We start from the raw sequence: 12,016 nt of genomic DNA on the forward strand, positions 1-12,016 counted from the left end.
GATTCTGCAGCTTGCCACGGCTGCTCCAGTGGCGCCCCAGATTCTGCAGCTTGCCACGGCTGCTCCAGTGGCGCCCCAGACTCTGCAGCTTGCCACGGCTGCTCCAGTGGCGCCCCAGACTCTGCAGCTTGCCACGGCTGCTCCAGTGGCGCCCCAGACTCTGCAGCTTGCCACGGCTGCTCCAGTGGCGCCCCAGACTCTGCAGCTTGCCACGGCTGCTCCAGTGGCGCCCCAGACTCTGCAGCTTGCCACGGCTGCTCCAGTGGCGCCCCAGACTCTGCAGCTTGCCACGGCTGCTCCAGTGGCGCCCCAGACTCTGCAGCTTGCCACGGCTGCTCCAGTGGCGCCCCAGACTCTGCAGCTTGCCACGGCTGCTCCAGTGGCGCCCCAGACTCTGCAGCTTGCCACGGCTGCTCCAGTGGCGCCCCAGACTCTGCAGCTTGCCACGGCTGCTCCAGTGGCGCTCCAGACTCCGCAGCTTGCCACGGCTGCTCCAGAGATTTTGCAGCTTGCCAGTGCTGCTCCAGAGACTCCGCAGCTTGCCACGGCTGCTCCAGAGACTCCGCAGCTTGCCACGGCTGCTCCAGAGACTCCGCAGCTTGCCACGGCTGCTCCAGAGACTCCGCAGCTTGCCACGGCTGCTCTGGCCACCCCTGAGGCTGCTCCAGTGTGCATAGAGCCGACCCAGCCTGCTTCCCAAGTCTTCCCGGTGCCTTCTCTCCTCCTAAGGTGTCTCACCACCAAGAAGAATTGGAGGAGGCGAAGAAAGAAGGACAGCGGGCTGAAGAAGAGAAGAGGGGCCCTAAGGGGAGGGGTACTGTCACGGTTACACCCGCGATCCTCGGTACGGATTGAGGGTGAACCCGTGCCTGCTGCCGCGGTCCCCGCTCCCCCAGCTCTCACTTACCTCTCCAGGCTCCGGCCTGCACTCTTGCTCCCAGCGTGTAGGCCGCATGCTGCTTCCATGCAGTCGCGTGCTCCTGCCACTAGAGGGAGCGCGCGCGGACTTCTCCCAGCCTTAAAGGGCCAGCGTCCTTCTTATTGGCTCTGGCATTCCAGGCTCGGCTATATAGCCTGGCGACTCCCAGCATCCCCTGCCGGATCTTCAGCTCATACTTCTGAGGAGAAAGCCTTCTTGAGCGTTTCCAGACGCCTCTGAGTTCCCGTGTTCCCGGTGTCCTGTGTTCCGTGTTGTTCCCCTGTTCTGTGGTTCCTGTGGCGGTCCTGGCATCCTGTGGCGGTCCTGCCTGCCTGCCTTCCCGTGGTCCTGCCTGCCTGCCTTCCCGTGGTCCGTCCTGCCTGCCTGCCTTCCCGTGGTCCTGCCTGCCTGCCTTCCCGTGGTCCTGCCTGCCTGCCTTCCCATGGTCCTGCCTGCCTGCCTTCCCGTGGTCCTGCCTGCCTGCCTTCCCGTGGTCCTGCCTGCCTGCCTTCCCGTGGTCCTGCCTGCCTGCCTTCCCGTGGTCCTGCCTGCCTGCCTTCCCGTGGTCCTGCCTGCCTTCCCGTGGTCCTGCCTGCCTTCCCGTGGTCCTGCCTGCCTTCCCGTGGTCCCCTTGTCCCTACCTTGGCTGCCACCGTGGGCCTAGTCGCACCCGTGGAGCGACCTGGTGACTCCCCGCCGCAGCAAGTCCATCCCGCTTTGCGGCGGGCTCTGGCGAAGACCAGGAGTTCACTTAGACTCCGCTCCCGGGTGTGGCTAAGGTGGTTATCTCCCGCGGTGGTCCAGGGAGTCCACTTACTTAGTCCTAAGGGACTAATCCCCATAGACTGTGACAATAGTGATGTACAGAGAACTCATTTTGGTGCCTATGTTAAAATATCCATAATATTACATGGAGGGCTCTCATAGAATTTATCCTAGACAACCTTTTTAAGTGTCTTACAAAGTTAAAAGTAATACTGAGCCATGAACCCTTCCCAAAATTGCATTGATCCAAAATGAAATAATGCCAAATTACCATTACATCATGACCAACACATGTTTTCTATGTTCTTTTTTTATTTTAGACTTTAATGCATGTGTTTATTTGATTTTTTTACTAGGTGGTATTTGCAGTTGGTGCTCTAGCTAAAGCTACCTATGATCGAATGTTCAAGTGGCTTGTTAGTCGAATTAACAAGACCCTGGACACCAAGCTGGCCAGACAGTTCTTCATAGGAGTGCTGGACATTGCTGGCTTCGAAATCTTTGAGGTAATTTGTTCTACATATCAATCTAGATATAAGGCTATATTCACATGAACGTGTGCCGGCCTATGGGGGACGTATATACAATGTATATACGTCGGCTGTATATACGTCTCCCAACGGCGGTGTGAATGCAGCCTAAGCAGAGAAATAAACTGTCCAATTCATAAGAAATTATTGAAAAGTTCTCTTAAATGAATTGTACCAAGTTTGATTGTTATTCCATATCCATAGGAGAGGTGATAACAATCTGATCAGTTGGGGGTCTGAATGCTGGGATTCCCACTAATCATGAGAATGGGGGTCCTGTTCGCACTGATTGATGAAGTGGTGGGTCAAAAATACACCATCAATGAGTGAGAATGGGATCTATGTGAATAACAATCACATTCAGTACATCCCTCTTAAATTCATTTTTAAAGAAGGAGTCCAATCACAACAAATAAGCCCCTGTCCACATAATAGGATCTAAATTACTGATTGGTGAACCAGACTTTGTATGGCTGCGCATCCCCCCTCTCTCTGCGACTGGATCAAGGCAGTGGATAACACCCTCCGTCTCAAAAAGTGGTTATTTCTTCATAGAAAGAAGGATAGGAGGTCCCATGGCATCTGGGACAAATGGCTTGACTCTTCCTTTACTGCAGTACCCCAAATTCCATCTTAGGCACACGCTATCTGATATAAGTGAGTCTCTCTTGCCCATAGAGGAGGTCCTGGGGTGGGAATATGGTGTAGGTGCGTGGTTGGGTGCTTTGCACGCATGCGCTCTACTGCTCTATTCATTGGTTTGGTGCTGACGGAGATAGCTGAGCCCAGTACTCGGCTACATCCATCAGTTCCATAGACAGTGAATGGAGCAGCAGTGGACATGTGTGACTGGCCACTCCATTCTTTTGGGGTGCGACAGGGATCCAATAGACCTCTGAACTAAGGGGGTCCCATCAACTGAGATCCTCCTGGCGATAGGGTTAACTTGTGACCTAATAACCCCCTTACTTTGTGGCAATATGGATTTTTATGGAGGATTAGGAACTTTGTAAGGCCTCCATGTAGGAAGGAATATTGAAACATACATGGAGAGACTTATCACTACACTTAAGTTGAAACATAATTTACCATATAGATGTATAATACTCCTGTCTATCTATATTTCCCCTCCAGTATAACAGCTTTGAGCAACTCTGCATCAACTTTACCAATGAGAAACTGCAACAGTTTTTCAACCACCATATGTTTGTCCTGGAGCAGGAAGAGTACAAGAAGGAAGGGATTGAATGGGTCTTCATTGATTTTGGACTTGATTTACAGGCTTGCATTGACCTGATAGAAAAGGTAATGGCTGAGATTCTTCTAATAAAGATGTTATAAAAAAAGAGGATATACAGAAAAATCTTGTGGATAAGAACTGCATCAGTACACTCAGATGTTGCAAATTTGATAAAATGCAAAAGGTTATTATATGTGCATGTACATAATAATAGTATAACACTCTATGGTTATATATGAGTAGAATAGGGGGTATCTATCCACCACATTATCCATTCACATTACCTATTTGTCGACCTGCTAATCCCTAATTTATCTGAAAATGTATAACTATTTAATTTGACTTCATCCTTTCTAAATCATAAGGGTCATCAATAATAATTTGGCTGCATATTTTCAAACTGCCCAAAAAGATGTATGTCCAAAAATTGTGCAAGTCACTTTTATACAAAGGTAATACAAAAATAATATATCTATCCTGTGTGATTTTGTCCTTAGCCTCTAGGAATCCTTTCCATCCTGGAAGAAGAATGTATGTTTCCTAAGGCATCAGACATGTCCTTCAAAGCAAAACTTTACGACAACCATTTGGGGAAATCTCCCAACTTCCAGAGGCCAAAAGTAGATAAAAAGCGAAGATATGAACCTCATTTCGAGCTTGTCCATTATGCTGGAGTGGTGAGTTTCATGTTTTTCCATCAAAACGTGTTTGCTGATCAAAAAGGATGATCCTTCCTTAAAGGGGTTCTTCAATATGACTGCTTTTTTTCTACGAAGAGTCCAATCTGTCCATAGATTATGAATTTGGACTATGGAATGCCGCTGTGTCTCGAAGCATCCAGGTTTTTGTGATCCTGGATAACCATTTCCATCATTGTGTAGAGTAACCTATCTATACGATTCAGTAGAAATACAAATAACTCGTAGTCTAATGTCAGTATATAAAGGCACTTTTTGTCAGCACATTCACATATGAGTTACTAAGCTAAAGTAAACTGACTATAGTTTATTGCTTGGGCAGGTACCCTACAACATTATAGGATGGTTGGACAAAAACAAGGATCCCCTGAATGAAACGGTAGTCGGGGTGTTTCAGAAGTCCTCCAACAAACTGCTGGCCAGTCTGTACGAAAAATATGTCAGCTCCTATGGAGGTAAGAGTCCAATACAAGAGGCAGGGATTGGATGGATATGTGAGTAATATTTTGTGCTACACCCCTTTGTAAAATGAGAATGCAGATTAATAGCATTGTTTACCGTAGTGAATATTAAGATTATTGTTAACCTATTGTTGCACTGTTAATGCACAAAAAATTGTATTACCTACTCACAGGATAGGTGATAAATGTATAACTGCAGTAAAATTGAGATAGAATGGAGGTGAATGCCATCCAATTAAAGTTCATGAGACTGAAAGAGACAGCCAAGTACAATGCTCTTCTCTTATGACATAGACCAGTGTAAGCTCCAGGTTTCAGTGGGCCCCTGGACGACTGCGCCTCAGTGGGCCCCTTTGCAGTGAACTCACACGACGGCATTAAACATTTGGAAACTAAAACAGTCTCCTGATCTCTAAAATATTTCCTAGTTTTATCATCCCACATAGCCCCCTCATGGTTGTTTTATATAAAACCTTCTTACCCCCTATGGATTCATTAGATATAGCCCTCTAACCCCTATGGATTCCTTGTGTGCAGCCTTATGTGGGACCCACCGAGAAACTCTGGGCCCCTGCACTTGCCCGGGTATGCCCTGTGCTGGCGCTGACATAGACATTGAATGGAAAAGCTGGAAACATGGCCGACTGCTTCTCCACTATAAATCTTTATTGTTTCTTATGCAGCCATAATAAGCATGGTCTTGCTTGTAGATTAAATCTGTCTTGTCCATGACTTGTGACTCTACTTACTATATACAATAACAATCAATTGCTTAGGATTTTCTGAAAGGTATATAATATTTATTGAATAAAATAGCAAGTGGACGGCACTCCGTATAGGGACGGTGCTCCGGGTAGGGCTTGTGCCTGGATAAATATTAAAGAAGATCCCGGCACTCGTCAGCTAAATGCAAACAGATTTTATTGTAAGTACGACTTACAACATGCTGGGCAGGGTCACAAATAGATGGGAACGCGTTTTCGGCTCCACACACGAGCCTTTGTCAACCACCTGGTTGACAAAGGCTCGTGTGTGGAGCCGAAAACGCGTTCCCATCTATTTGTGACCCTGCCCAGCATGTTGTAAGTCGTACTTACAATAAAATCTGTTTGCATTTAGCTGACGAGTGCCGGGATCTTCTTTAATCTTTTATAATATTTATTGATTCCACAGATGAACATCAAAAGCCAGGTGTGAAAGAGAAACGCAAGAAAGCGGCTTCATTCCAGACAGTCTCCCAACTACACAAGGTAATTCAGCGGTGTGATGGTCAGCCATTATTAAGGTCACAAACAGATTTTACTGTTATATATTAAACTTTTAACCACCTTATTGGTCCCATTTACCACATATTTGAGTATGTAGTAGCCTATAGGAACTGCTCCACTTCATCTTATAAGGTAATCTGAACTGTGAACCTTATAGGCCAGTGGTGGCAAGCCTATGGCACAGGTGCCATAGGTGGCACTCAGAGCCCTTTCCATGGGCACTCAGGCCATCGTCCTAGGACAGAGTTCCCCAAACTGGACCAAATTCACTGAATCTTAGGAGATGCTGCTCTCAGCACTGTCTTAAAGCGACACTTCATTGACTGTTTGGAACTGTGGGAAAAGTGAGAAGGTGTTGACAGAGCTGTACATGGAGACCCTGGAGAGAAGATACAATAAGAATCTGAATTTTTTCCTCCTTTCAACTGTATTGCTAGCCTCAGGTGGCCTATACAATTGAATGTTAAGGAAGAACAGGTAGCAATAAGTTACAGCTTAAAAGGCTATGTTGGCACTTCAGGGTAATAAAGTGGATTTTAGTAAGCTGTTTGGGCACTCTGTCTCTAAAAGGTTCGCCATCACTGTTATAGGCACATGTGTCTATAAGATATTTAGCTTGGCATACAGGACATAGTTTAGGTTGAAACTAGATTTTATTTTTAATGTTTTTGTTATGAAAAATTGACAGCTACCTTTAGTTAAGTGGTTATATGCCTTAGTTACCTGTATGGAAAGCGTCAGCACACATCATCATTGTGAGAGTGAGGCAGTTAAGACTTGCAGTGATGTTTAGTTACATCCATATCTTGAACATCACTTTAAGTCTGTACTGCTTCCCACTCCAACACACAAAACTGGAAACAAGGTAGGAAACACTCGAAAAAAAATGCAGTTGAAGTAACCATGAATATTGTATGCTAATAAATATATGGAGCTTTAAATACTGAAAACCAACAACTACAGCTACAGTATATCACTATAATATCATGTTATAAAATGAAAGCTGAGCTCTGATTGGTTGACATGGGCAACTAGAGCAGTTCTGCCCTCAAGACACTTCTGAAAAATCTCCCCATAATGTTTGAACTCTCTATCAAGAGGACCAAAAATTTGCAGTGATAATACCCAATCAAACCTCCAAGAGCAAGAGCAAAAGAAAATTTTCCATCTATACGACAGTTCATTTGAATTATCTCAACTATACTAACAAAATAAATATCCCATGAAATCTATCACATGAAAAATTTTAAAAAAGATAAGTAAAATAAATACACATAAAAACACTCACATGCATCAAACGGACAGTGTGGGTATAACTAGAGAGGGATATACATACATCAGTATTATAAAATGGACACTGGTATCACATACTGGTACTGCTCAAGCCATTATTACCAGAGGACCATTGCATTCCATAATATATATATATATATATATATATATATCAAATGTCCAACAGCACTGCATGTTCCCCCAAATTCACAGACAGGCTAAACCATACTCAACAATTTAGTTCCACATTGTCCGATACCCCAACATACGCTTTGCACCCTGCTTCGTCAGCTTTTATAAAGCTGCTATTTGGTTTCTATGGGAAGAGCCATATACTTACTGCACTGTCAGTTACCTGTGCTTGCTGATTCCAATAATTCAATAACAGTTAACCTAAATGTTTTAATTTTTTTATTTACCGGTATTTTATCTCCTAAAGACCTGAATAAATAGATGATTAAGTTAGTAATATGTATTTCAAAATGGTGGAATCAATAAAAAATGATGTTAGTCCCACAAATACAAGTCCGTGCACTATTTGGCTGACTGGAAAATAAAAATGTTATGGGAATATTGCACAAAAAATTGTGTGCGCAGGGGGCAGGAAATTAGATAAGTTACCAATATACATACTGTATATGAATATGTATATTCATATTTTAAGTAAAGCCCCCGGGTTCAGAAAATTCTTCTTCCTCTGAAGCCAATCTACCATCCAGGACCTTAAGCTTGTATTCATGAATATTATCATAAGGTCCTGGAAGGCAGATTAGTCAGGGACAGTTAGAGATCACATGACCCCCCATGTCCTGCCTTTTTATGGACAGGAATGGCATCTTATGAGGTAAAAGACATTTCTGAGCCATATATATCAAGAAGCTTTTACTAAATGTATATTGGTAAGTTACCTAATATTCTAAACACACATTACCAAAAAAAAAAAACTTGAAATAAAGCGACCAACCCCTTTAGTGTGGTATATCATACAAAATAAAAAATGGGAATTTAGGGGAAAAAAATTATGTACATTTAAATTATTCCCGACTAAACATTTGTTAATCCCTGTGCAGGAAAATCTGAATAAATTGATGACTAATCTCCGATCAACACAACCTCACTTTGTCAGATGCATTATACCCAACGAGACTAAAACCCCCGGTAAGAAAACTTCCAGCAGAATCTGCAATAGATGACCAGATGGTTGTGGTGTAGACGGGTTCCATCAAATTTTCGAGGAAAAGCATTTTACTGAATTTATCTTTTTGTAAAACTATATCATCCTATAGGTGTTATGGACCCATTTATGGTTCTTCATCAACTGAGGTGCAATGGTGTCCTGGAGGGTATTAGAATTTGCCGTAAAGGATACCCAAACAGACTTCTGTATGCTGAATTTAAGCAGAGGTAAGCAGGCTCTTCATACTTAATTGTATCCGTGAAAATAAATTTATATTAGAGAATTTTAGAATGGTCTGCTGGGATGTATTATTCACGTTTACTACCGATTTAAAAAAAAAAAGCTCGAAAAAAACACTGACCATTTAACTTTTTACATACTCTTCCATCCTATGATTTTTATTTTTTACACACAATGAAACGCAATGGGGGGATTTACTAATTGTGCTGCAAGGACGACTGTCGGCATCAGAGATCAGTCTCCGTAAAGCACAGCCCGATGTATTAAAGTGGTGCACGGCTGTTAGTGATTACTGGGTAGACGGAATTAATCAGTCATGCGCCAGAAAAATGCTGACAGTAATGAAGTGTGTGCCAAAATCTTTCATGGACTGCGCCTTAATTTTTCTCTCAGACCAATTTTTTTCCTGGTCTATCGTGGGCCAAAAATTGCGCCTAAAAATGCCGACAAAGTACACATAAATGTGGAGGATAATGTGGAAACGTTAGGCCACGACCACTTGCGCCAAAAAAAACTGAGGTGTCGGGATAGTCGGAAACATCTGTTCTTTCTGGCGCAAACTCATTATAAATGATCCGCAACAGTTCTGCGCCAGTTCTGACTTTTCAAAAACTCTTCTGAAAAGTCATTTGCTTTTTCCACAGGTATCGAATCCTCAATCCTAATGCTATTCCAGATGACAAATTTGTTGACAGTAGAAAAGCCACTGAAAAACTTCTGGGTTCTCTGGACATTGACCACACACAGTACAAGTTTGGGCACACTAAGGTATCACCTATACCAACAATACCTCCGAAGTATTAAAAAGTGGCCACTGGTCACTGCTTCTAGGTACAGATTGAATGGATAGATAGATGACCACATATGTTGTGGGCTTTCTTCATTCAATTGTATAGTAAATATGGAAACAGTAGAGCAAAACCTCTTTTATTTAAGGTCTTCCTGTTTTCCTTCAAAATATAACCAACCATTAATATTAATGTAAATACTTTTAGGTATTCTTCAAGGCTGGGTTGCTTGGTCAACTAGAAGAAATGCGAGATGAACGTTTGGCTAGGATTATCACCATGCTGCAGGCTAGAAGCCGAGGAAGACTTATGAGGATTGAGTACCAAAAGATCATTGCAAGAAGGTAATAGACAAGTTTTGAACCAGTTGGAAATGACTGTTTTGTTCTATCTACATTATAGTTCCAGTGATGCTGGGCCAGAGCCAACAATTGACATGTTTATGATGATTTTACCTACTTTTACTACAGGGATGCATTATTGGTAATCCAGTGGAACATAAGAGCCTTCAATGCAGTCAAACACTGGTCATGGATGAAGCTCTTTTTCAAGATTAAACCTCTGCTGAAATCAGCTCAAACAGAAAAAGAGATGGCAAACATGAAGGAAGAATTCCTGAAGTTAAAGGAAGCATTGGAAAAATCTGAAGCCAAGAGAAAAGAATTGGAGGAGAGACAGGTCACTCTGATCCAAGAGAAGAATGACCTGGGTCTGCAACTACAAGCAGTAAGTTGGGTCATCAAAACATTTAACCATGGAAACTTTGGAAGACCTTTCATTCTGTTTTATGTTTGTGATCCATAAGAAGTAGAGTTTTGCTATGTGCAGCTGACAGTAAACTTTGTCTGGTTTTAACATTAGGGCTAACATTAGAAACATATGATGTTAATATCTTACATTTCCTTCACAGGAGCAAGACAATCTTGCCGATGCAGAAGAACGATGTGACCTCCTCATCAAAACCAAGATTCAGCTAGAGGCAAAAGTGAAAGAGTTCACCGAAAGACTGGAAGATGAAGAAGAGATGAATTCTGATCTAACTTCCAAGAAAAGGAAACTTGAAGATGAATGTGCAGAACTTAAAAAGGACATTGATGACCTGGAAATTACACTGGCCAAAGTAGAGAAGGAGAAACATGCAACAGAGAACAAGGCAAGCTCAGAATAAACCTTTAATGATATCTCCAAAAAATACACATTCATTTTTACCTTATTTTGGTAACTCCTTTCTTTCTCCTCATGATCAGGTGAAGAACCTTGTGGAGGAAATGGCGGCTTTGGATGAAATAATTGCAAAGCTTACCAAGGAAAAGAAGGCTCTTCAGGAAGCGCATCAGCAAGCTCTAGATGATCTGCAGGCAGAGGAAGACAAAGTCAACACCCTCACCAAGGCCAAAGCTAAACTAGAGCAACAAGTGGATGATGTGAGTAGTTTAAGAGTGGTCACTAAGCTTTCCTAAACTGTTTTACTCAGGGGGCAAAGGAATTTAAGAAACCTGGTAATTTACATTAGTACATACAAAGCTTCTGTTTTCTTCTATTTCCCTTTTAACTGTCTCACTTCATTCCTCACCGTACTAGTGGTTACTCTAAAATCTGCTCTTATATTCTTAGGACTGATTAAGGCTAACATAATATCAGATATCATAGAACATAGAAGTCTATGGAAAGGGGAGGAATGACCCGGTCCTTAATGAGAAAGTAGAGAGATGGAAACAGGCAGAGGATGCATGAGCTAAATTTTCTTTATGTTGCTGCTGATGAGGATTTCAAATAGAGCCTGCTTAAAATATGCATTATAGAAGTCACATTTTGTCTAACTAGTGTTATATAACTTAAGTTGAGGCAATAACCTATGTTCTATGGAAAAGTTGTTAAAAAGTTACGGAAACTTAAGGGAAATCTACCATTTTAAAAACAGTAAAAAACATCTACATGTACTCACCGAAGCTCCTCTTTATCTTGATCGATTGTCTTCTCTAAACGAGACACGTTGGGATCACCTAGAAAAGAGAGTTATAATTATGCACCCGCCACCCCCCTTTGTGACGTCACCTCCCTCTTCAAGAGGGAGAGGGAAGCATCTATTACGCTGGAGGTGTGAACTCACGCCTCTTGCGTGATGTCACATCTCTCCTCTTAGCATGCGGTGCATCATTAGCAGTCTGGAGTGTCAGACATCTTGTCCCCACACTCTGGGTTGCTTTTTATAACTCTCTTTTCTAGATGAGTTCTAGGTGAGGAGCGTAGGTGAGTAAAGGTTTTTATAAAATGGTAGATTTCCTTCAACACTTAGACATCTAGGTCAAAGATTAATTAATGACTCATCATTTCTTTTAAAAACTAACATATTTTCACTCTGCAGCTGGAAGGGTCCTTAGAACAAGAAAAGAAACTACGAATGGATCTAGAGCGTGCAAAGCGAAAGTTGGAGGGAGATCTGAAACTTACCCAGGAGTCTGTAATGGATCTAGAGAATGACAAGCAGCAGTTAGAAGAAAAACTAAAAAAGTGAGTGTTACATTAGGTGCTTCATAGACGTAGCTTTACCATACATTTAAGGCCTAATAAGAGTTCTAGTCAATAATAATAATTTTTTTGTATTGGCTATAATAATAATCTTTAATAGACATTACAGAGTAATTCACATATGAAACA

At 42.6% G+C, this 12,016-nt stretch overlaps 1 protein-coding gene across 3 annotated transcripts in view; it reads left to right on the plus strand.

Moving 5' to 3' along the window:
* MYH7B (myosin heavy chain 7B) overlaps window positions 1-12,016 on the plus strand; it is a 41,747-nt gene that overhangs the window by 20,822 nt on the left and 8,909 nt on the right. For all 3 annotated transcript variants that reach the window (XM_072111858.1, XM_072111859.1, XM_072111860.1), the window contains 13 exons: window positions 2,041-2,190; window positions 3,349-3,519; window positions 3,952-4,131; window positions 4,475-4,607; window positions 5,787-5,863; window positions 8,224-8,311; window positions 8,440-8,557; window positions 9,215-9,338; window positions 9,566-9,702; window positions 9,829-10,084; window positions 10,269-10,511; window positions 10,606-10,782; window positions 11,724-11,869. In XM_072111858.1, coding sequence (XP_071967959.1) covers window positions 2,041-2,190; window positions 3,349-3,519; window positions 3,952-4,131; window positions 4,475-4,607; window positions 5,787-5,863; window positions 8,224-8,311; window positions 8,440-8,557; window positions 9,215-9,338; window positions 9,566-9,702; window positions 9,829-10,084; window positions 10,269-10,511; window positions 10,606-10,782; window positions 11,724-11,869 — 2,000 coding nt within the window. The remainder of the gene's footprint in view (window positions 1-2,040; window positions 2,191-3,348; window positions 3,520-3,951; window positions 4,132-4,474; window positions 4,608-5,786; window positions 5,864-8,223; window positions 8,312-8,439; window positions 8,558-9,214; window positions 9,339-9,565; window positions 9,703-9,828; window positions 10,085-10,268; window positions 10,512-10,605; window positions 10,783-11,723; window positions 11,870-12,016) is intronic.

This window comes from Engystomops pustulosus, chromosome 6, assembly GCF_040894005.1.
Source record: "Engystomops pustulosus chromosome 6, aEngPut4.maternal, whole genome shotgun sequence".
NCBI lineage: Eukaryota > Metazoa > Chordata > Amphibia > Anura > Leptodactylidae > Engystomops > Engystomops pustulosus.